At 46.7% G+C, this 24,617-nt stretch overlaps 1 protein-coding gene across 11 annotated transcripts in view; it reads left to right on the top strand.

Moving 5' to 3' along the window:
• The window catches only part of CTIF (cap binding complex dependent translation initiation factor), a 307,297-nt gene that overhangs the window by 257,209 nt on the left and 25,471 nt on the right, over positions 1-24,617 (top strand). For 10 of the 11 annotated variants that reach the window (XM_032654473.1, XM_032654474.1, XM_032654475.1 and 7 more), the window contains exon 10: positions 8,882-9,037. In XM_032654473.1, coding sequence (XP_032510364.1) covers positions 8,882-9,037 — 156 coding nt within the window. The remainder of the gene's footprint in view (positions 1-8,881; positions 9,038-24,617) is intronic. The other variant, XM_032654471.1, reaches the window with a different exon arrangement.

Raw genomic sequence — 24,617 nt, 5'->3', positions numbered from 1 at the left:
ATGTTTTTTTCAAGTCTCCATTTCCCCTTTCCCTCCAAAACATTCCCGTTGGAATATGGCGTACAAATTGGTGTTAAACTTGTGAATTATTTCAAGGAAAATTACCATCTTTTCAGTGCTGTCTACCCATTAAGGAATATTATGTGTTTCTTCACTTGTTTAAGGCTTTCTCTTAAATTTCTCTGTTCAGTTTTGCAATTTTCTTCATAGAAATCGCACATTTCTTAATAATGTCATTTAAGGACTTTTATTGCTTATTAAATGAGCTTTTGTGCATTAAAATGTCTCACTGGTTAATTCTGTCATAAAAAAGCTGTTGATTTTTGTATATTAAGTTTACACCTAAATACTATTAATTAGTTACTAAACTCTCTTGTTAATTCTGGTCTTTATTAGAGAGTTCTCTTGGGGTTTTCACATATATAATCTTATCCAATCATTGTACCTCTCTCCTTCCAAGGGTCATAAATGTTGCTGCTGTTTTTAAATCAGGCCTATTGATACTAGGTTTATAGATGTACTGATACTATATCATCCTTGCCTTTCTGGGATAAAATCTACTTGGTTATAATGTATCTATTTGTTAGTATTTAATTTGGGACTTTTATGTCTACTCACATTAGAAAGATTAGCCCATAGACTTCCTTATTTGTAATTTACTATCATTATGAGATTTTGGTAATAAGGAACGGGAAAAGCTTATTTTTTCTGTGTTCTGGACCAGCTTACATAGCAGAGCAGATATCTAATTTTTTGAAAATGTGAATCAACTTACCTACAAGAGTCAGAAGTTTAGAGACCTCCTTATAATATGTAATTCAGAACTTTTCATTTTATGATTTTCTGTCTTTTCTGGCTTTTAATTTATTTTTTCAGTGAAGTTCGGTGATACTTATTTTCTAAAAAAGCACCTATTTTTTCCAAAATCATCATCATAGAGTGGTAAAGGGTTTTTATTGTGCTTTTGAATCTACTCCATATCTGTTTACATATATTGTTCATATTTTTTTCTTTTTTTTTTTTTCAGTCATTGCAGGTTTTTTATTGAAGTATAGTTGATTTACAATGTTGTGTTAGTTTCGGGTGTACAACAAAGTGATTCAATATACATATATATATTTTTTCAGATTCTTGTCCCTTATGGGTTATTATAAAATACTGAGTATAGTTTCCCTGTGTTACACAGTAGGTCCTTGTTCATTATCTATTTTGTATATAGTAGTGTGTTTATGTTAATCCCAAACTCCTAATTTATCCCACCCCTCCTTTCCTTTTTGGTAACCATAAGTTTCTTATGTCTGTGGGTCTATTTCTGTTTTGTATATAAGTTCATTTGTATCAATATTTTTTTTTTTTTTAGATTTCACATATAAGCAATATCATATGATATTTGTCTTTCTCTGTTTGGCTTACTTCGCTTCGTATGATAATCTCTAGGTCCATCCATGTTGCTGCAAATGGCATTATTTCATTTTCTTATGGCTGAGTAATATTCCATTGTATAAATATACCACATCTTCTTTATCCATTCATCTGTCGATGGACATTTAGGTTGCTTCCATATCTTGGCTATTGTAAATAGTGCTGCAATGAACATTCGGGTGCATATATCTAGTTTTCTCCAAATATATGCCAAGGAGTGGGATTGCTGGATCATATGGTAGCTCTATTTTTAGTTTTTTTAAGGAACCTCCATACTGTTCTCCACAGTGGATGTGCCAATTTACATTCCCACCAGCAGTGTAGGAGGGTTCCTTTTTCTCCACACCCTCTCCAGCATGTATTATTTGTAGACTTTTTGATGATGGCCATTCTGATTGGTGTGAGGTGATACCTCATTGTAGTTTTAATTCGCATTTCTCTAGTAATTAGCAATGCTGAGCATCATATTTCTAATTTTATTTCTATTTCTGCTTTTTTTTTTTTTTTTTTTTTTTATTCGGTACGCGGGCCTCTCACCGCTGTGGCCTCTCCCATTGCGGCGCACAGGCTCCGGACGCGCAGGCTCAGCGGCCATGACTCACGGGCCCAGCCGCTCCGTGTCACGTGGGATCTTCCCGGACCGGGGCACGAACCCATGTCCCCTGCATTGGCAGGCGGACTCTCAACCACTGCGCCACCAGGGAAGCCCTAAAGCATATGATTTTTTTTTTTTTTTTTTTTTTTTTTTTTGCGCGGTACGCAGGCCTCTCACTGTTGTGGCCTCTCCCATTGCGGAGCACAGGCTCTGGAAGCGCAGGCTCAGCGGCCATGGCTCATGGGCCCAGCCGCTCCACGGCATGTGGGATCTTCCCGGACCGGGGCACGAACCCGTGTCCCCTGCATCGGCAGGCGGACTCTCAACCACTGCGCCACCAGGGAAGCCCCTCTGCTTTCTTGTTTTTACATATAATTTCCTTTCTTTATTTTCTAATTAATTAATTTCTGTATTTGGTCCTTTCGTATATTTCCTGAGTTATTGGTGGTTTTCTAAGTTTTTTGAGTTGAATATACAGATTAACACTGTTCATAGAAGTATAACATGACCCACATATGTACTTTTAAATTTAATATTGTATTGCACTATACCCAATATATTCAGAATTTCAACATATCATCAGTATTTCTAAAATATTAGACATTTTACATTCTTTTTTTCCATATTATGTCTTTAAAAACTAGTGTCTATTTTACACAGACAGCACATCTCAATTTTTTAGAGGCACATTTCAAGCACTCAGTAGTCAGTTTAGAAGTTATATTTGCTTCCTTTTTATTTTTTTAATAAACTTATTTATTTATGGCTGCATTGTATCTTCGTTGCTGTGCGGGCTTTCTCTAGTTGCGGCGAGCAGGGGCTACTGTTTGTTGCGGTGCACGGGCTTCTCCTTGCAGTGTCATCTCTTGTTGGGGAGCATGGGCTCTAGGCACACAGGCTTCAGTAGTTGTGGTGCGTGGGCTCAGTAGTTGTGGCTCGCAGGCTCTAGAGCACAGGCTCGGTAGTTGTGGTGCACGGGCTTAGTTGCTCCATGGCATGTGGGATCTTCCCAGACCAGGGCTCGAACCCCTGTCCCCTGCATTGGCAGGCAGATTCTTAACCACTGTTCCACCAGGGAAGTCCCTATGCTTCCTTTTTAAATAACCAAAATAGTTAAGACTATAAATTTACCTTTCATTATAGCTTTGACCACATCACACAAGTTTTTACAGCTCTTTATTTCCTAAATAATCTATTATTGTATATTTGATTACATCTTCATTCCGTCTTTCTTTAGGAGAATGCCTTTTTTTTTTTTTAAACATCTTTATTGGGGTATAATTGCTTTACAATGGTGTGTTAGTTTCTGCTTTATAACAAAGTGAATCAGTTATACATATACATATGTTCCCATATGTCTTCCCTCTTGCGTCTCCCTCCCTCCCACTCTCCCTAGGAGAATGCCTTTTAAACAAGTAATTGGCTATTTTTAAAATTGTTCTTAATTCTTAGTCCAAGTATGTAACCTGTACAGTTTCTGTATTCTGACATATGTAGTAGAATCACAGCTTATAATGAGGTTTGTTTCAATTTTGTCTTATTCATTACACTATTTAAGTCATCTAAGTAATACATTTTTTGTTCATTTAATCAGCAAAAGAATACTAGTGATTTCATTTTCCAATACTATTTTTCTATCTTTTTCTTAATAGCTTTTGTTTTATGTAGTTTGAGTCTGTGCTATACAGTATATTTTTATCTATTATGGATTGTATTTTAATCTATATAAATAATTTTTATTTTACTTAATGAATGTTATCTTGAAAACTACTTTGATTTTACTTGTGTTTTACTTTTTTTTTTTAACATCTTTATTGGGGTATAATTGCTTTACAATGGTGTGTTAGTTTCTGCTTTATAACAAAGTGAATCAGTTATACATATACATATGTTCCCATATCTCTTTTATATCTATTAATGGCTGCTAGTGTTTTAATATTTTTAAAAGCACATTTTAATGTCTATTTCTCTATTTATCAAACTTAAGAAAGAAGCAATAACCTGCGAATGTTTATGGTCTAAATTATGAAATTTTGTGTGCTTACAAGTCTTCTCTCTTTCTCCCACCAGTATTCATCAGTCTTAAGTAATTTAATCTTGGATTATTAGGTTACTACTACTATGAAATTCTTATTCAGATTACATTTATTTATTAAATATCTTCTCTCTCGAGGATTATTTCTGGATTTTGACTCAGTCTTATAACCAAAATTATAATTACTTATTTTGATTTAACTTCATAAATCTACCTGCTTTCAAGTTTTCACTTCTGGTCCTTGTACACCATGATTTTCTCAGAGTTGAGTAGTAAATTTTTTTTGGCTGGAGCATGTATTCAGGAAGGTTTTGATTTTTAAGTTATTTTTAATTGTGTTTTAAAAAAGCATAAAGTTCTCACCTCAACCATTTTCTAAGTGTACCATTTAGGCATGTTAAGTATAGTCACATTGTTATGTAATCAATCTCCAAAACTTTTTCATCTTATAAAACCAGAATTCTAATCCATTAAACAACTACTCATTGCCCTGTCTCCTCAGCCTCTGGCGACCATCATTCTACTTTCTGTTTCTATGAATCTGACTACACTGGATACCTATATAAGTGGAATCATACAGTACGATGATGATTCTCTCGGTCCCTTTGTTCTGTGTATCCTGATGTCCTTTTTGCAACTGGTTTATTTCACCTAGCATAATGTCCTTAGGGTTCACCCACGTTGCAGCATGTATCAGAATATTCTAAGATTTAACAATATTCCATTGCATGCATAGACTACATTTTGTTCATCCATTCCTCTGTCAGTGGACACTTGAGTAGATTTCACCTCTTGGCTATTATGAACGGTGCTCCTTTGAACATGGGTGTGCAAATATCCCTTCAAGATCCTGCTTTCAGTTCTTTTGTATATATCCCCAGAAGTGGAACTGTGGGATCATATTGATAATTTAATTTTTAATTTTTTGAGGAATCGCTATACTATTTCCCATAGCAGCTGCACCATGTAACTCTTTTAAAGATAAGCATATGGGTGGGATTTTTTAAAAATCTGCTCGTGTAAAATGTCTTTGTCTTGCTTTCACTCGTAGCTAGGTGTGTTCTTTTCACCTCAAACATATGATGTTGCCTCAGTGTCTCTGAATTTTAACATCAATTATAGAAGTATAAGGCCAACCATATTTTTGTTCCTTTGTAAGGAACCTAGGGGTTTTTTTTCCTTCAAAGCTGTTTTTAGAATTTTTCCTTTTCCTTGAAAGTAAAAAAAAGAAAATTCTCCTGCTAAGTATAAATAGTGGGGCTCTGGAACACTGTGAACCCTTTTTGCCTGAAGAGTCAGCTCTTTTTTTTGTTGTTTTGTTTTGCTTGTTTTCAACTTTAAGTTTCTCTCTCGGGTCCCTTTGTTCTGTGTATTCTGATGTCCTTTTGAAAACCTCTATAATTCATGTCCACTCTCTATCTTCTCTATCCTTTTTCTTCTTTCTTTTTTTAATCTATGGCTTTGTCTTCAGCTAGTCATTTTCCAAGTCTGTCTCATGTATCGCTTTTTCTGCAGTATCCATTCTATCCTTTATTGCCTCCAATTCACATTTCATTTTGCTGTGGATTTCTGACTTCCTTTGGTTCTCTCCTATCCCCATTTCCAGTCTCACACTTCATCTCAACCTAGGGTTTTTTTAACTAATCACATGTCATAGAATCCATGTTGTTGTTCTTAACAGACATACAATCCCACATGTTTGTAGTTGGGTTTTTTATTTATCTTTGCTTTATTGTAGTTGACATTTTCAGAGTTATGCATTTCCATTAGATCTTCAAGATAATGCTCCCCCATTCTGCGGTGCAGGATTTTTCCACAGATGCCATAGTTCTTTGCTCCTCCCTGACCCTTGAATGAGAAAGGCTGGGTTTGGTTTTGGTGTTAGCTGTGCAGATCATCCTTAGAGCTGCTCAGTGTCTACTGAGGTAATAGTAGAGTCTCCCCTCAGACCTGAAGCTGGTGGCTTCATGTGCACATCCCAAGTTCAATATTCCCATATTCAGCAGGCCTTCGGTGTTCTAGTGAGTTCTACTAGCCCAAAACAGAATCCTCTCTCAATGCCACTGATTATCAGGAGGAAACTGAGTCAAGCTGTAGTTCTTTGATCAGATGTAATCATTTTTTTAAAAAAAACTCCAGTCCCTGGTTTGCATTGCCCTGAGACTTTTCCTTCCCAGAGGGCTTTGCCTGAGAACACTGTGCCTCTGAGGACTCAGGGGACCACCTCACCTCCTTCTGTCCTGAATCTGCAATGACTAGAATAAGAGCAGTACTGATGGGAGCAGCCGTAGTGCACAGGCACGGGGGCTTGTTAACAGTTACAGGCTCATTGCCTACGAGGCAGCGGCAGACAGAGGGAGGGCTTAAGCTTGAGCTCCCTCCCCATCTCACCCTTGTCTTACGGGTAGGGGCCAAGAGTCTTTGGACACCCAGAACTTCTCAACGACAGCATTTTGGTCAATGGTAAGGCGTCTGCCGTGAACTGTAATCTTCCTTCTCGGTGTTGTGGGGCTTATGTCCACTCTCATGGGTATTTTTATGGGAGACAGAGAAAGGGCGTCTCAGGCACTGATACAGGGGCACCATTTTTTTTTTTTTTTTTGCGGTACGGGGGCCTCTCACTGGTGTGGCCTCTCCCGTTGCGGAGCACAGGCTCCGGACGCGCAGGCTCAGCGGCCATGGCTCACGGGCCCAGCCGCTCCGCGGCATGTGGGATCCTCCCAGACCGGGGCACAAACCCGTGTCCCCTGCATCGGCAGGCAGACCCTCAACCACTACGCCCCCAGGGAAGCCCCAGAGGCACCATTTTAACACCCGTGCTGGCACTTATAAAGGTCTAGAGTTGTTCTCAACCATGGTTGCACATTGGAGTCACCTGGGGAGCTTTCAAAATATACCAGTGTCTTGGCCTCACCCTGGCCAATGACACAAACCTCTCTGGGTGGAGTCCAAGCATCAGTAGCTTCAGAGTTCCTCCAGGTGACTCCAGTGAGCAACCAGGGCTGAGAACGTTTAGCTCAGAGCAGAGAGTAATGGAAGGGCTTAGGTTCTCATTCAAGTTCTTGTACTGGTGACCTTGGTCAAGTCTTTTCAGCTCTTGTACCTCAGTTCCCCCATTCTAAAATGGGAATGGGAATGCCTGCCCCTGCGCTGACCACATAAAGATATAGTGGGATAAACAGAAGTTAATGAGGATAGAACTACCCAAAGTTTCATGACTTCAAGGCCCGCAGTACAGCACCCTCTGCAGGGTCTGGGGCAGCAGGAAAAGTAATTCCTCCTCCTCCTGGGACCATTGGGCCACCCCACGGTGGCCACCCCTTCTCACAATGATGGAAGCAGCACAGGACAGTAAGCGTAAATACTTAAGGCCATTTAAGGACCAGGATCAGAACTGGCCAAAGCAAGTCACAAGGTCAAACCCAAAGACCAGGGGAAAGGTGGAAGAAACTTCTGAGCATAACCTAATCTACCACAGATTCTAACCTTTCAGTCGCCAGAGAGTTCAGGTTTTTATTTCATTCTGTCCGGACCTTTGCAGTGGCCTCCTTTCTGGTCTCCACACCTATGCCATATTAACCTTCAAAAGAGCACAAGTGGGCTTCCCTGGTGGCACAGTGGTTGAGAGTCCGCCTGCCGATGCAGGGGATGCAGGTTCGTGCCCCGGTCCGGGAAGATCCCACATGCCACGGAGCGGCTGGGCCCGTGAGCCATGGCCACTGAGCCTGCGCGTCTGGAGCCTGTGCTCCCAACGGGAGAGGCCACAACAGTGAGAGGCCCACGTACCGCAAAAAAAAAAAAAAAAAAAAGAGCACAGGTATGACCAAGGCAATTTCAATGACCCCCCAAAAGCTTCCCTACCAACCATCACATGGAACCTGACTCCTTGGCTGGTTTCAATTATCCACACTCTAGCCCCAACCTCCTTTCCCAGCCCTGCCCCCATTTTCCTCTCTACCCACCTACAATGGGGACAGGTTGGCTAAGACCTCCCTGGTTCCCAAACTTCCATGTTACCTTCCTGGTGCCTCACCTGTGGTCATTGCTCCACCTGAAATTCCCCCAGGTTCTCAGGTCAGAATCCTAGCTCTTCCAAGATGCCAATTTCCAGTTGAAAGGAATAACTCCTACCTCTGAGTTCTCCAAAGTTCCTTTACCTGGAACCCTCCAATGGCTTTTAGTTCATTCATAACTGAATGAACTAAAATGAATGAACATGTCTTATCTTACCTCCTAGAGCAGTGCCTGGCACACAGTGGGGCAATGGTATTTTTAAGGAGGATGAATGAATGAGTGAATGAATGCCTCTAGTTTTCCTTCTGTGCTCTGGGCCACTTGCTGGCAGGGGTTGTAGCTGTGCCTCTAGCCCAGTGCTGGGGCCAAGATGGGCCTCAGATGCCCATTGCTGGGTGTGTGGTTACCCTTCACGGCTGTGGGGACATGATTTGGAGGTTAGCAAAGGAGATAGTTTAGCCCCAGGGAGTTGAATGGAGGAGGTGATGACTGGGGAAGGTGTCATCACCCCCTTTATCTCATTCCCTCCACCTCAGTATCTGGGTCAGTGAGGCAAGTCTGTAGCGCCCCCCAATCTGGGGACACTGAAGCAGAGGTGCTGTGGCTAAAGGTCAAGGTGGTCTTTCTGCCCACAAGTGAGTCTTCAGCATTCATGCTCCAGCCACAGGTCACCCATCGCCCTTGTCATGGAAATCATGGGGTTTACCAGTTGCCCAGGCCTAGCCCTTAGCCAGTAGGCACCGCAGCAGACTGGGGTGGTGTCCGGGCCCCTCCCAGCTCCTGTGCAGCTGACGTGGTCTCTTGTGTCTCCGCAGAAGGACTTCACAGTGCGGGAGGAGCTGCAGCAGCAGGACGTGGAGCGCTGGCTGGGCTTCATCACCTTCCTGTGCGAGGTCTTCGGCACCATGCGCAGCAGCACGGGCGAGCCCTTCCGCGTGCTCGTCTGCCCCATCTACACCTGTCTCAGGGAGGTAAGTCTCTGCCGGCCCTGCCCGAGAGCGTGGGCGCTGCCCTGTCTGCTAACGACGCGCATCTCCATCTCTGATGCGCCAGGAACGCTACAAGGCTTGTACCACTTAAAGTGATCAATCATTTGGTTAAGAGAAACGGAACTCCCCGGTGCTTTTGTTTACTCTACCCAGGTTTTTATTTATTGAGTTTACGTAAAAGGAAATAATCCCCCAAAGGAAAGTATTATGAACTCAGACTGCAGTCATTCATACTCTAGAACACAGCCTACAGAAGGGAGATCTACAGAAAATATTGGGTGAATAGATCTTTGGACTGGATTGGTTTACCATTGAATTATTCATTTTAAAAAATATTTGCTTCTAAATTTCCTCTGATAAAGAAATAAATAAGGATAATAAAGAAACTTTTAAGAAGCAAGAAGTCACTGGGGTGATTGCCCTACCAGGTATCATAACCCACTTTGGAGGGTCACCCTTGGCAGCTCTCAAGGGGTAGAAATTGAAGGGCAAATGTGGAAGCTATTGGTGTGTCCAGTGAGAGGCTGGTAGCCCCAAACCCAGTCATGAGAGTGAGGAGGGGGAGGACCAGTTGCATTGCAGTTATATCTTTGAGTTAGAACCAACAGGACTTGCTGACATGAGATACAGAGAAGGGAGGAAGTGACGTAGGGTCCTCATCTACCACCCTGCTGGCACCATTTCCTGGGACGGGGAAGCTGGAAGAGAAAAAAGTAGAGTGTGGATGAAAACCAAGAGTTTGGGTGGCCTGTTGGCCATCCCTGGGGACACAGGCTTCAGTGTTGTGGGAAGTGTCGACCTGTACCTGGTGCTGGGGACTGGATGGGATCACCCAGAGGTGGGAGGCGTGGGGGGCTGAGATGGAGGAGGGGAACTGGACAAGGAGTGGCCGGGAGGCTGGAAACAAGCCAGGAGGGCACAGTCATCACAGCCCTTGTCCAGTGGGGCCAGCCCACACCTCACAGGTGTTGGTCCCCTCCCACCCTCAGCAGCTGATCCCAAGAGGAACAGCCTCTGGGGAATCAGTGGGACCAGGACAGAGAAGAGGCCTGGGTTTGGCAACAAGGAGGGGCCCCACGGTGTCAGTGGAGTGAGAACAGAAGCTACGTTTGCCTCGTTGGGGAGTCGGTGGAGGTGGGGGCGTGAGTGTGGACACCTTTTTGGAGAAGTGCTTCTGTGAAAGGCCGCAGGGAAAGACAACTTGTCAGCTAAAGGGGAGGTATGCGGTCAAGAGACACTTTTGTGTTTCTGAAAGAAAGATAATAGAGCAGTTTAAGGGAAAGGAGGGGGCATCTGTAAATGTTTTTGAAGCATCCGTTTATAGGAAAATAACACATTCATTCCAGACTGTGTGGATCTGCATGAAAGCAGAGCACACAGGCCTCTCCTGGGTGCTTGGTGGCCCTGTCAGCCTCTACCACTTCACGTAGACAGAGATGTTTCTTGATAAATGTACTTGAATTCAGACTTGTTTCTCAGATTCAGACAATGACCTCTTCCAACTTGAGTTCACTCTCAAAGTGTCCTCAGCTCAGAAAGAAGTACCAAGATGGGCCATGGCTATGCTTTTTGCATCCCTTTGGGATGCTTTGAAGGTAGCCCTCTTGGAGTCCTCTCATCCTTGCCTGAGCTGCCCTGCACCCCTGACCACCCACCTGAAGGCAGGGAGCAGCATTGTTCTAGGGCAGTGACCTGGATTGCCCCATGTTCCCTCTGCGTGATCTGGGCACCTCCTGGTGTTGCTGTCACCTGCTCCCCCAAGCAGGAAGCAGGGCTACAGCCGAGCCCTGGCCCTGGCTGCTGGGACACTTCCGACAACACCTGAGGTAGTGCGAACCTTCTGGTGTGAGATCCGGCAAGTGCCAGGAGGTCTGCACAGACCAGAAATAAGAAGCCTCCCCTGACGCACACTTGTTTGTTGCATTAAACTCACACAGACCCCGCCAGGCTCACGGTAAACTTGAAGGGTAAATAAATGATCAGTGGTTTTCACCATTTTATAAAAGAGGAAACCACCGCCCCGCGTTCCAGACTATCTGCTTGAGGCCACATGGGGAGACCCCTGAATTCTTAGAGTCAGCTGCTGCCTCCTGTACCTTATGACACATACACGCACACCCAGGCCTGACCCACGTCCCAAAGCAGGTTGAGCCAGCTCTAGGATGTTTCTAGAAGCCAAAATCACTGCCGCTGCCTTTCTCTGTGCTGGACAAGTTTAGGCTCTTCCCCCGGGGCCATGCAGATGGCTGACCCCAAATGTACAGGGCCCACCCTGCCCTGAGGTCATCCCAGCTTCCTGAACCATCCCCAGGCCAGCATCTCTGGCTGCCCACTAGACACGTCCCAAGTCAAGCCTCGAGCCTTCCAACAGGTTGTGCCAGCAGTGCCCCAAACCCTCCTGCTCACTCCCTGTCTTCACGTGGCCCAGACCCAGCCTTCCTGCCCCACTGTGGCCAGACAGCAGCCCCAGGACTCCCCAACTGCCCTTTCTCAGTGTCATGGGACACCCACTCCACCCTCTGCTTCGGCAACACCCCCTAAGGCTTCCCCTGCTCCCCTTTCCTTGATGACCCCGAGTCACACACAAACCCACGGGCCATCTTGGTGCCAAGAGTCTCGTTTGGAACAAACCTAAGGGAAAGATACAAATTCCTCAGTCTCGGGGTCTTCGTGCTCATGGAGGCCACCTTCAGTGGATGAGGGGCTTACCCAGATTGAGCGTGAGCTTGGCCGCTGAGCCCTTTCAGGCTGGAGGACAGCCAGCTCTCTGAGAGATGCCCTGCCCTAGAGCGAGGCCCCTGGGCATTTCCTTCCACACTCTCACCTAGCTGAATTAACCCTCTCTCAGTCACTCAAGCTTGAAATCCTGGACTCCATCCTTGGAGTCTCTCTTCCTGGCCCTAAAACACCTCCTTCCAGGCCCAGCTCAAGCCACCTCTTCTGGAACCTCCCCTGTCCCCACCCCCAGCCGAGTGTACCAGGAGCTCCCTCCTGAGCGAGGCAGTGCACTCCATCCTTATAGCTCCAATCCTTTTTACATCACCTTAGAGGATTTTTTAGTATAGATAACAGTACAGTGGAAAGCATTGTCCAAAGCACTTAATGCATTCTCTTGTCTTTTAACTCGGGCAACACCCTGAAGATTATCATCCCCATTTTCCAGAGAACAGAGAGATCAGACAGCTTGCTCACAGCCACACAGTTAGCGGGCTGCAGAGTCAGCATCGGAATCCAGACGTGACTGCCCGAGTCCCTGCTCCTGAACACCCTGCTTCACTGCCTTACAAGCAGAGCGGGAGCTGCTCTTACTCTATTCTCGTCCATACCCAGCGCCTGCTCTGTGTTGGAAGCCAAATAGATCTTTGTGGGATTGATCCTGTTTTTGCCATAAATAGCATGTGCCAATCAGAGATCCCTCTTCGAGGGATGGAGAAGGATAATCTTCAACAAGCGCTTTAATTGTTTAAGAGCAAATAGTTTCTGCCAAGATGGTTTTCCAAGTGAGTGAGGAGTAGTACGGGTGACCAGAAGCCGCGTGAGTCTCCTTGCCCTACTGTTTACAGCTCATGTTTGCCTCATGAGCTCTTTTGAATTTTTTTTAATGTTTTCAAATGTTTATTGTGGTCAGAACACTTAACATGAGATCTACTCTCATAACAGCTTTTTAAGTATACAGTACAGTATCGTTATCTGTAGGCACAGTATAGTACAGCAGATCTCTAGAATTTATTCACCTGGCATAACTGAAATTTTATACCTGGTGATTAGCAACCCCCCACTTCCTCCTCCCCGCAGCCTCGGGCAACTCCTATCCTATTCTTTGTTTCTATGAATTTGACTATTTTAGATCCCTCATATAAATGGAAACATGCAGCATTTGTCCTTCTGTGACTGCTTATTTCCCTTGGCACAATGTCTTCCAGATTCAACCATGTTGTCCCATTTGCGAATTTCCTTCTTTTTTAAGGCTGAGTAGTATTCCATTGTGTATAGATCACATTTTAAAATCTGTTCATCTCTCGGTGGACATTTAGATTATTTCCACATCTTGGCTGCTGTGAATAGTGTTGCAATGAACATGGAAGTGCTAATATCTCTTCCAGATCTTGATTTCAGTACTTTTAGAGAAATACCCAGGAGTGGGATTGCTGGATGATATACTGTAGAAGTTCTATTTTTAATTTTTTGAGGAACCTTCCTACTGTTTTCCATTGAAGCTGTACCATTTTGTATTCCCATCAACAATGTACAAGAGTTCTAATTTCTCAACACGTTTTAATCTTTTGTAGTTACATATATATATATATATATATATATAAAATAGCCTTCCTAACAGGTGTGGGGTGGTTTTGATTTGCATTTCCTTGATGATTAGTGACCTTGAGCATCTTTTCGTATGCCTGTTGGCCATTTGTATGTCTTCTTTGGAAAAATGTCTATTCAAATCCTTCGCCCATTTAAAAAAATCTGGTTACTAGTTTCTTTTGCTTTGGGGCTGTAAGAGTTCCTTAAATTTTTTTGAAAATTAACCCCTTATCAGATGTATGGTTTACAAATATTTTCTCCCATTCTGTAGGATGCCTTTTCACTCTCTTGTTAACTTTGCTGTAAGAAGCCTTGTAGTTTGAGGTAGTCCCACTTGTCTGTTTTTGCTTTTGTGCTTTTGGTGTCATATCCATGAAATCACTGCCAAGACCAATGTCATGAGACTTTTCCCTTATGTTTTCTTCAAGGAGTTATAGTTTCAGGAGTTATGTTTATAAGTCTTTAATCCACTTTTTAGTTTATTTTTGTGTAAGGTATAAGCTAAGAGTCCAGTTTCATTCTTTGGCATGTGAATATCCAGTTTTCCCAACAGCATTTGTTGAAGAGACCATGCTTTCCCCATTGTGCTTTCCTGGCACCTTTGTTTCTATCCACTCCCTCTCAGTTGACCATACATGCATGGATTTATTTCTGGGCTCTCAACTCTGTACCATTAGTCTATATGTTTGTTTTAATTACTGTAGCTTTGTAATATATTTTCTTTTTTTATATAAATTTATTTATTTTATTTATTTTTGTCTGCATTGGGTCTTCATTGCTCCATGCAGGCTTTCTCTAGTTGCGACGAACGGGGGCTACTCTTCGTCATGGTGTGGTGGCTTCTCTTGTTGCGGAGCACAGGCTCTAGGCATGTGGGCTTCAGTAATTGTGGCTCACGGGCTCTAGAGCGCAAGCTCAGTAGTTGTGGCACACGGGCTTAGTTGCTCTGCGGCATGTGGGATCTTCCTCGACCAGGGATTGAACCCGTGTCCCCTGCATTGGCAGGCAGATTCTTAACCACTGTGCCACTAGGAAAGTCCCTGTAATATATTTTCAAATCAGGCTGTATAATGCCTCCTGATTTGTTCTTTTTCAAATTGTTTCAAGATTGCTTTGGCTATTTGGAGTCTTTCGTGGTTCCGTATGAGTTTTAGATTTTTTTTTTTTCTATTTCTGTGAAAAATAACACTGGAATTTTGATTAGAGATTGCACTGAATCTGTAGGTCACTTTGAGTAGTATTGACATTTTAAATATATTAGTCTTCTAATACAAGATCAGGAACAAGACAAAGAATGCCCAGTCTCATCACTCTTATTCAACATAGTACTGGAAGTCGCAGCCAGAGCAATTAGGTAAGAAAAAGAAATAAAAAGATGTCCAAATCAGGAAGGAAGAAGTGAAATTGTCTGTTTGCAGATGACACGATCTTGTATATAGAAAACACTAAAGACTCCACACACAAAAAACTGTCAGGACTAAAAAATGAATTCAGTAAATTTGCAGGATAAAGATCAACATACAAAAGAATCAATTGCATTTCTATATGCTAATAACAAACTATCCAAAAAAGGAAATTAGGAAAATGATCTCATTTACAACAGCATCAAAAAGAATGAAATACTTAGGCATAAACTTAACTAAGCAAGTGAAAGACTTGTACGTTGAAAACTACAAAATACTGGTGCAAGAAATTAAAGACACAAACAAATGCTAAGACGTCCCTCAAGCTGTTTTTTTTTTTTTTCAAGCTGTTTTTAATAGCATTCTAAGAACCCCTTCATCCTGCTAAGGTCCTCAGCCAAACTGTGACTGCAAGCGTTCCACACACAGGAGGGCTGTAATCAGTGTCTGTGGCCTGAGCTAAGGGTTTTATCATCTCCCGTCTCACCTGGAACTGACCTGGCAGGTTTGGGGTCTGGCTCACCCAGTGCCATACCTCACCCCCTTTTTCCTGACCCTACAAGGCTCTCTGCCACCTCTGTAACCCAGTGGTGATGTACCTAGACTCCTCCAGGCTATCAGTGAATGGTTCTCTCTGGGCCCCTTACTTCAAGAGCTTTGTTGAAAATTCCTCTGCAGGGGATACTGGGGTGAATTTTAACCCCTCACACTTGTTTCCTCTAAGCCGACTTTCCCCCATGCACCGTGGGCGTTTCTATCCACTCCCTCTCATCCTTCCTCCCTCCCCCAAACATCCCACCTTTCCTCTCTGCATTCCCATCCTCCTGCCCTCTTCTGAGTCCGGCAGCCATAGCCAGAGGTCAGAGTGGAGGAAGGGAGGAAGGGAGGGGGTGCCTCTGTCAGGAATCTCTCCTCCCTCTGCACCCCTCTGTGACCCCCACCAACCTCTCCCTCTGGTTGGCTCCCTTGCTCTCCTTCCCGGAGGCACCAGAAACCCCATCTGCCCCTCCCTGCCCTTCCTCTGAGGGGTGTCTCTGAGCCACAATCCCCCCAGGGATGCAACTGGCAGGGCTCCTGGAGGAGGCTGGCAGGCCCGCTGGCTGCAGAGGAGAACACAGAGGGCCACGAGTCAGGCTTCTCCGGAAATGAAATTGCTCCGTGCAACAATGAGAGAGCCACTTTTTTAACATTTTGCGTGAGCATGCATTCAATTGCTCACATTGTTTTGGCTCCAGGGGGAAATCTGACCTCGGAAAAGGCTGAGATGAAGTGGGTGTGGGTGGAGATCCTCCACTCTTTCACAGGGCTGAGAGAGTCAAGCAGAACATTCCTCAGAGGTAACTTCCAGTGGGACCATTCCTCCCTTCCCGAGAAGAGCAGGAGATGGGGCTGTGTCTAGCCACCCAGCTGGAGCCAAGGCAGGGCCCCCTGGGGCTGGAAGAGACCAAGGTCGGCTGTGCCCAGGGTGGTGATGGACCCTAACGGGAAGCAGAGACTCAAAATTATCCTCCATGCAGCCCAGGACTCTCAGTTGCATCCCTGGCAGGTGTGGGGAGTGCCTGCCCCCTCCCTGCCCCCTCTAATCTTTGGGAAGCTTTTACAAAATCACAAATTCTCAGACCAATTAAATCAAACTTTCTGGGGATGGGTTTTGGGGAGGCACAGGAGTGGCGGGGAGAGTTAAGCTTCCCATATAACTCCAGTGTGCAGCCAAGGTTAAGAAACACGAGTAGCCGCATCCTAGGTGCATTTTGTGAGGCCACTGATGAGCAAAGGGCACGTGGAAAGGTACCACTGGAAGAGCCAGAGAGACCAGAGTTTGAATCCCAGCTCTGCCACTTACTAGCTGTGGGGCTTTGACCTAATTCTTCATCTTTCTGAACCTCAATATTTTCTCTTTGTGTGGGAATAATGGGAATAATTCATTCTGCGTGTTTGTTTTAAGGCTTAAAATAAGTGAGATGGGGCTTCCCTGGTGGCGCAGTGGTTGAAAGTCCGCCTGCCGATGCAGGGGACACGGGTTCGTGCCCCGGTCCGGGAAGATCCCACGTGCCGTGGAGCGGCTGGGCCCGTGAGCCATGGCCGCTGAGCCTGCGCGTCCGGAGCCTGTGCTCCGCAACGGGAGAGGCCACAGCAGTGAGAGGCCCGCGTACCGCAAAAAAAAAAAAAAAAAAAGTGAGATGTTCACATGAAGCAAGTAGTGTGTGACAGCCCCTCGGTGAGCTGACATATGAATTGCTGTTGAAAGCAAACCGTATTCCAGGAGTTACTCAAGAGAAGTATCGCATCACAGGAGCCCCAGAAAGGAAGATCCATTCTCCTAACTGGGCACCAAAGCCCCCCACGATCGCAACCCCTGTTCCTGGAGAACCTCTCCTGAGTCCTACAGCTGCAGCCACCCTGCTCCTGTTGTGTTTCCACGGAAGGTCTCTTACTTTCCTCCTGCCTCGAGCGTAAACTTCCTCCTCCTTCTGCCTGACTCTAGCCCACCTTCAAGCCCAGGTTCACTTCCCACCGCGTCCCCACCCCGGGCCAATTTACTCTTCCTGCAGCATGCTGCAGAAGTCGCATCCACACCGGCCCGCCAACACCCGCTCTCTGGACATGGCCTTTACCAGCGGTTGGATGAATGCCTGCTGACCGCCAACACCCGCTCTCTCTCTGGACATGGCCTTCACCAGCGGTTGGATGAATGCCTGCTGACTGCCAACACCCGCTCTCTGGACATGGCCTTTACCAGCGGTCGGATGAATGCCTGCTGACTTCTTCTTGATTGCTTTAAAATCATTTCCACCTTCCATTGGTACCTGAGGATAGGCTGTGTCTCATCTATCACGTGACCCTGACTGCGTTTTGTTCAGGACTCTGTGTCCATTCAGTAAGCAGTGACTTGGTTTGAGACAAAGCTAGTTTCTTACTGAACTGCAAAGTTTCCTGATTGTACTAGAAAGAAGGAGTACAAGTTGTGATCCTCTCCGAAAAGGCTTACAATCCACTTGGCTACCACATCCCCAGAAATCAAGCACCTGTGAACATTTATGATGGGTTTAGAGGTGGGGGGAGTTCAGGAGTGTGGGCAGCTGCTGGGGGCAAAGGGGAAGGGGGACTACAGCTTGAAGGGAAGTGGGCTTCAGACAGGTATTGGCAGGGAAGGAGAAAGGCCCCCAGGAAGAAAACTCTGAGCGGAGGGCAGGTAGCCAGAATGAAGCACGGCCCGTCTGTGTGGTGTGGTAAAGGGACGGCCTGATGGGTGGGTCGTGGGCCGGCACTGGCTCCCAGCAGAGGAATTCTGGTGGACACAAGGTGATACTAAGAACCTCTCTCTGAGAGTGTTTTAAGCTGGAGAGCAACACCATGGAAAGCATAAAGGAGAGTTTGTTTATTCATTCAACAAACACTGAGAAAAATGCTATTTCTTTACTGAATTGAAAAGTCTCCCAGACACTTTTCCTGCTAGAAGTGTGCTGAGACAAAGTCAAATAAATCTGGGGCACTCCCTGGCCAGAGAGGCCCACAGATAACTCAGTGCATGGTGGAAAGTACAGTGCTCAAAACAAGGTGAGAGTGGGAAGCGGGAGTGTGGGTGCCCAGAAGGCAGATGAGACAAGATCTGCCTGACAAGGGCATCCTAGCCAAGAACCCTCTGACTAGAACCTTCAATCAAGCAGGCTAAGAAGCAGGAAGGGAAGGGCTGGAACGAAGCTTGAAAATTCAGGAGAACCTTCCTCCATGAACAGTTTATTCCAGCCCTAGTCTTAGGCACAGACCCCGCTTGGAATGTTCCTCTGAGATTGCAGCTTTCCCAGGGCAGGTACACAGCCCCTGGGCACTGGTTTAGCGGCAGAGTTCCTGCAGGTTCAGCAGCTGCTGCTATGAATACCCAGCTTAAGCAACCATTCCTGTAACCTCTGCAGAAATAACTCCCCACGGTTTTTTGTCCCCTCCAGAGCTGCCGTCCCCCTCTTCCACTCGGCAGCCAAGTCACTCTGTGGTGTGATGCCGCTGACCTACTCAGACACCCCCCCCGCCAAAACACACACACACACACACACACACACACACACACACACGCACCCTGATGTGTCCCCACCTGAGACGAGGCCTCCTCAAGATAAAATTCAGGTCTCACCCCACCCCCACTCCCCCTACCCTCCCCCAGCCCCCCCTTTAACTGTCCTACTTCCTTAGCCAGACTCTGCAAACTGAAATGTGAAATTTGAAGCCAGTGTTCTCCTTAGCAACCATGGTAACACAGGATCTGATAGAGAGCCTGGAGTTATAAAAATACCAGCTTCCACCAGACACTGGTTTCCAAAGGGAAACCAGTCTCCACGCCAGAACCGTTTTTAAACAGTCTTAAAACTCAAGAGATTTCCAAACCCGTCTCAGCATGGCTCAGGAGGACATCTCTTCAATTCCGTTTTGGAAGGTGGTGCAGTTGCAAGCTTTCAGTATTTTCTGTAAAATTTAGAGACGCAGAAAAGATGTGGCTCTCTGAGAATTCGGTAGCCGTGTCAAGGATATAAAGGTGGGAACGGCTGTTCTTAAACAGCAAATATTCGACATTTTTTTTTTAAGTTAGATTGAATTGCTGCCACTCCTTCCAAGTTCCCTCCCAGCGAGTCCTCAGCGTCATCAATCCTAATCATAGAGGGGGACTGATTTGATCTATCTCCCCTTCGTAGAAGACGGCTTTAATTAACATAAACATTTTCTAGCAGGAATTTACGTTTAAGCCCTCGAGTGGAGAGGTAAGAGGTACAGCTGCCTGAACTTCTCTGCTCAGGGCCAGAAAGAAACGTCCCGCGTCGCTGTCCTCCAGTCCCTCCCCTCCCCCACGGAGGCCCCCTGCGGTACGGCCTCTCGCCTTCTCCCGGCGCTGCCTGCAGGGGGCGCCTGGCCTTGCGGGTTGGGGGTGGGGTGCTCTTCCTGGAGGCACGGGGCCTCCCCCGGCCCAGCCCCCAGCCCCGCCTCCGCCGCCCGGGCGGACCGGCTCTCCCCACCTCCCCACCCAGCTCCGCGCTCTCCTGCTTCCTCTTATCTCCTGGGGCCATGCCTTGTAATTTTGAAAAATATTCTAACTCAGTAATTAATGTCTGAACTTCAAGAGGCCCCTGCTTTCTGCACAGAAGGCGGGCAGGGACGGGGAGGGGCCGGGGTGGGGATTCTCTTTCTAAGCTGGCGAGTGGAAGGTGGAGGATGCATTGTTTCTTGCTAGAGTTTGTGTACGAGATACACACATATACACGTGTACACATACGCATGCGTCTGTCCATAGATTTTTTCAAATCCTTTGGGTTTGGAAAAAAAGGATCCTTCCCCTCGCTCCGTCCCAGTGGCGTTCTCCCAGCGGGCTGATGTCAGAGGCTGCTCAGCCAGCTGGGGAGCATGTGGGGAGACAAGCTGGGACACTTTGTGAGTGTTTAGGTCCGGGCGGGGGAGTGGGGATTGGCTGGGAGGGAGAGGGAGTGACCTATATGTTTAGAGGATAAGAAATCAGGAGCTGTGGGGTAAAAAAAATGGCCATCAGTAACTTCAGATAACACAGAAGTCAAAAACAAAATTTGCCTATTTCCCACCCACAAGGAGGTTGTGAGCAGCCCCAGTGAATCCTGGCTCAGCATCCCCCACAAAACGCCTCCCCGTGGTTTGCCCATCCCCCATCCCAGCCCTGCCAGCCCTTCCTGCCCCAGCTCGGGTCCCCTCCACCCAGCAGTTTGGGTGCCACAAGCACGCTGTGCGTGGCCCCTGCCCTCACAGAGCTGCTGTCTACTGGGGAGAAGAAGTGGAAACACCAAGTGCCCTGTGCTGGGAGCTGGTGCATAAACCACACGCCAGTCTCTCCAGGACCCACACTGATCTTTCTTTATGCTGCTCCAGCTCTCAGGGTCAAAGAATTTAAAGCCAGCAGCCGAGGATACCCCACTCGCTGCTGCTCCACCTTCAGAGTAGATGACGTTTAGGCAGCACTTGTTGGTGTGGAAACCAGCAAGTTAGGAACCACCTTTTCTCCTCTTTTCTGTCCACCTCAAGTCCTAGCCAGAGCCCAGTTCCTTATCGATGGCTCCATTGTCAGTGCTGCCAGCAACGATCGATCGGTAGGTAACGGGAGGCCTGGGCCAGCCAGGATCAGCCTTTCTTGTAGCCAGAAGAGAAGGGTGTGTGGGGAGAGGTGGACTTCACAGCTAGACAGACCCAGGCAGCTTACCCACTCTGGCCCTCAGTTCCTTGTCGGGATGAGGATTAAACGTAATTTAGTAGATTTGCTAATTACAAGTTGACTTCCTCCCTTCGTTGTATGTAGCAGGACACACAAAACAAAGACATGAAAAACAAAAGACATAGAGTAAAGGGATCAGCCAGCAGCATATTCGTATCGTATAAAATGAAGTGCTTCTTAATGAGAAAAAATGTGAAGGAACACAGTAGATGAAGTTTCAGGGCCTTTGTCCTTGCCGTTCCTTCTGGGAGAATGCCCTTCCAGGTATCCTTCCAGACCTCTTCTGGGTGTCAGTTCTTCAGAGGGACCCTCCCGTACGATAATCCTCACAGCCTGCTTTTTCTCCGTAGCCCTGACTAGTATCTGACTCCACCTTAAGAGTTTTCTTTGTTAATCTGCTTGTTTTCTGGCTCCCCAACTAGCATGGAAACTCTCTAAAGGCAGGGGCTGGACTACTCTGTTCATAGCTATACCTCCAGTGCCTGGAACAGTGCCTGCCATATAGTAGGTGCTCAATAAATCCTGTTGAATAAATTACTGAACTAGAATGTCTAGACTGAACAAAGCAGGAGACAACAGTCACCCTTCTAGAGTGAATCGAGGAAGACTGCTCAGGGGAGATAAATCCAGAATCCTTGAAGAGGCAAGGTGAGCAAGCAGAGTGGGGCCGGCTGATCGTGGTCCCTAGAGATGAGCTCAGAATGAGGGAGGGAAGAGGAACACTCCCCCCCGAAATCCAACTCAAAGGAGTGTGCGCAGAACGTGAGCAGAAACTTCTGCCAGTCAATGAAGCTGCCCATATTCTGGCACCACATTTCGCTCTAGTTAAGTGGTCTTTTCTCGACTTCTGTGTGCCAGGCTTCATGTGAGATTTAATTAGCCTCTCCAAAGTCAGAATCCTATGAGCCACCATCATGAGAAGTCAGGGTGGGCTTCTGGCCCTGCTTCTAGATCGAGAGCCTTGGGGAAGGGATTGTGGAGGGGCCACTGAGTAAGAACCTGCTGGGTTCCATGCCGGCTTCAGCTGGGCCTGGAGATGCAATCAGGGAGCAGAGCCTTCCTCTCCTGCCTCTCCCCTGAGGAGGAGTAAGGAGGATGCACAGGGTACAGGAGGGTGCTGTGAGGGTCAGAAGAAGGTGAGGCCTCGACACAAGAGGTGGGGGAGTGGAGCGGGTGAGAGAGGACACCCACAGTCACAAACGCTGAGGAGAACGAAACCTCCTAGCCCTCGACAATCACAGCACAATCCCAGCGATGGAGCAACAACACATCCAGTAAAATATAACGGCAGCCACTATGTCACTGTACCTTATCTAGTAGCTGCGTTTTTTAAAAGGCACCAGTGAAATTAATTTCAATATCTTTTATGTTATCTAATATATCCAAAGTATTATTTCAACGTATAATCAATATTAGAAAGCATCCGTGAGATTTTTTTCTATTATTCTTTTTTGTACTAAGTCTGAAATCCAACGTGTATTTTACATTTAAAGCATCTCTCAATTCGGACTCGGTGCATTTCAAGTGTTCAGGGCCACGGGCGGCTGGTGGCTCCTGTACTGAACCATGTAGGTCTGGAGGCTAGCTTCTGGAGTCCTCGGGCTTTTGGAACAGTCTGGATCCCAAAAGTATCTGGATCCCCAAAGCCTCAAAAGTCTTTTTATAGCTTCTCTCTCTGAGCACCCAGGAGCAAAGGAAGGTGGTGTGAGCTGAGGCTTTAAACTCATAGTCAACATGCTAACACTGCTCGGTTGGCCAGAGGTCCCTGATGGGGTCTGCAGAAGGCAATCCTTGTGACCCCAGAATGAAAAAAAGACGGAGAGAGTGAAAGGGGGAGGCGGAAAAGCTAAGAGAGAAGAAAAACACAGAAAGGGGAAAAAGAGGTCGTGGGTGGCCAGGACGGCAGGCTGCGTGACAGAGCTAAGAACAGAGTCCACAGACCGAGGAGGGGCAGCCCCGGCAGGGCAGGCAGCTGCCGGCTCCAGCTCACAATGGCTAAACAGAAAGCGAGGCCCAGGCCATGCAAGACACAATTAGCTCATTCTTCCATTGCCCTTTTGGTTACACTGTTGTTCTCGGGACAGCCATTTCTGTAATTAAGACCTTGTCCCTTACTCAGAGGTACTGCAACATAAAAGTAGTTGGCTGAATCTGGTTTCCCAGGGTTAAAAGCCAGACTTAGGAAATGCAAACACACATTCACTAACTAATTATCCTTTAATTAAGGCTGAAGCCCTGCTTAAAACAATTAGCTCTGGGAATTGAACAGTAGGTACGACTCCACTTTCTGCTAATTGCCCTCCCCGGATGGCCAGGATATGGCGCGTTTTGAGGGAGGGGGGGACAGGAGGGAACGAATTCGTCTGCTGCTTTTGGTCTGGACTGGACGGAGTTCGGCTTGCTTTGGACACGTTAGTCAGAGGAGAGCTGGAGGTGTGGGGAAGAGCGAGGAGGATGTGGTTTGGGCAAGGGGAGTCGAGAGGCTGCCCCAGGCTTGGACGCGGGCCGTGGGAAGTCTCAGGAGCTGCTGCTGGCCACACTGAGGTGCCTTGCCTGGCTGGAGCTGAGGGTGTGGGCCAAGGATTAGCTGACTGGAAAGCAATTAGATGAGGTGGGGCTGGCTGGGAAAATACCTGGAATCCCAGGGCCAGGGCTGAGACTTGCTGGGGCACTGCCCAAGGCGGGAGCCTCGTGGGCTCTGGGGAGCGGAGGTGCCCCCCGGTGAGGGTGACTACCACTGGTCCACCGGCCCGAGCCTTTCTTGCCTCTTGCCTGTGAGGAGAAGTGGATTCTAGAGTGAGGGGAGTCCAGAAAAGAGGCCCTTTTCTGATTACATTTCCTCTTTCCGAATGTCTCCTCCGCCTCGGTTTGCCCGCCCCCCTCCCTCTACCCCCTCCGCAGACTCCCAGGACTTTCCTAAGGCAGGCCTCAGGGAATCAGACTACCTCCCCCTTTTCTAGGTAAGAGGGATGTGTATGTAGGGTGTTACCCTTCCAGGGACTTTTAACGTTTTGAAAGGAGAGGTTGGAAGAAAAAAAATGTGTGCCCCAAAGGAAAAAAAGATGCTCAGGGTTTTGGGGGGAGTCAGGGAGATGACTAACACCTCCAGGGGTCTCCCCAGAGAATAGCCACAGGCATTAAAGCTTGCAGAGAATCCCTGGAGCCTGTCCTCCGGGGAGCTTCCAGTTAAGAGCCCCTGCTCCAGAAGTGGAATTGGGATTTTCATCCAGGCAAATGATCAGAGGGGCCTTCCAGACCACCCTCAAAGCAATGGTGTAAAGGATTCTCAGGGCTGACCCAGCAGAGATAAGGACTTCCACGGATTCCAAAAGCCCCTGACAGCTTACTTTTTTTCCTCCTGGAAGAGATCCTAGCTCATCCCTGAGCTCTCCTCTCTCTCCCCAGATCAGAGGTCAAAAGACTTCTCTAAAGGGCCAGATAGTAAATATTTTAGCTTTGCAGCCCAAGAGGCAAAATCGAGTTTAACCACATCCCTGCGATGTGTACTGTGTTGAACAGCAGTGCGAATCAGTGAGAACGGTTTCTGTAGAAACTACTCAGCTCTGCCTTCTTAATGGGAAAGCAGCCGTAGGTGATATGTAAATAACTGAGAGTGACCGTGTTCCAACAAAAC

The sequence above is a fragment of the Phocoena sinus genome, chromosome 14 (genome assembly GCF_008692025.1).
Source record: "Phocoena sinus isolate mPhoSin1 chromosome 14, mPhoSin1.pri, whole genome shotgun sequence".
NCBI lineage: Eukaryota > Metazoa > Chordata > Mammalia > Artiodactyla > Phocoenidae > Phocoena > Phocoena sinus.
Note: the sequence above shows the minus strand (reverse complement) of the source record. Positions and strands in the feature narration are given on the sequence as shown.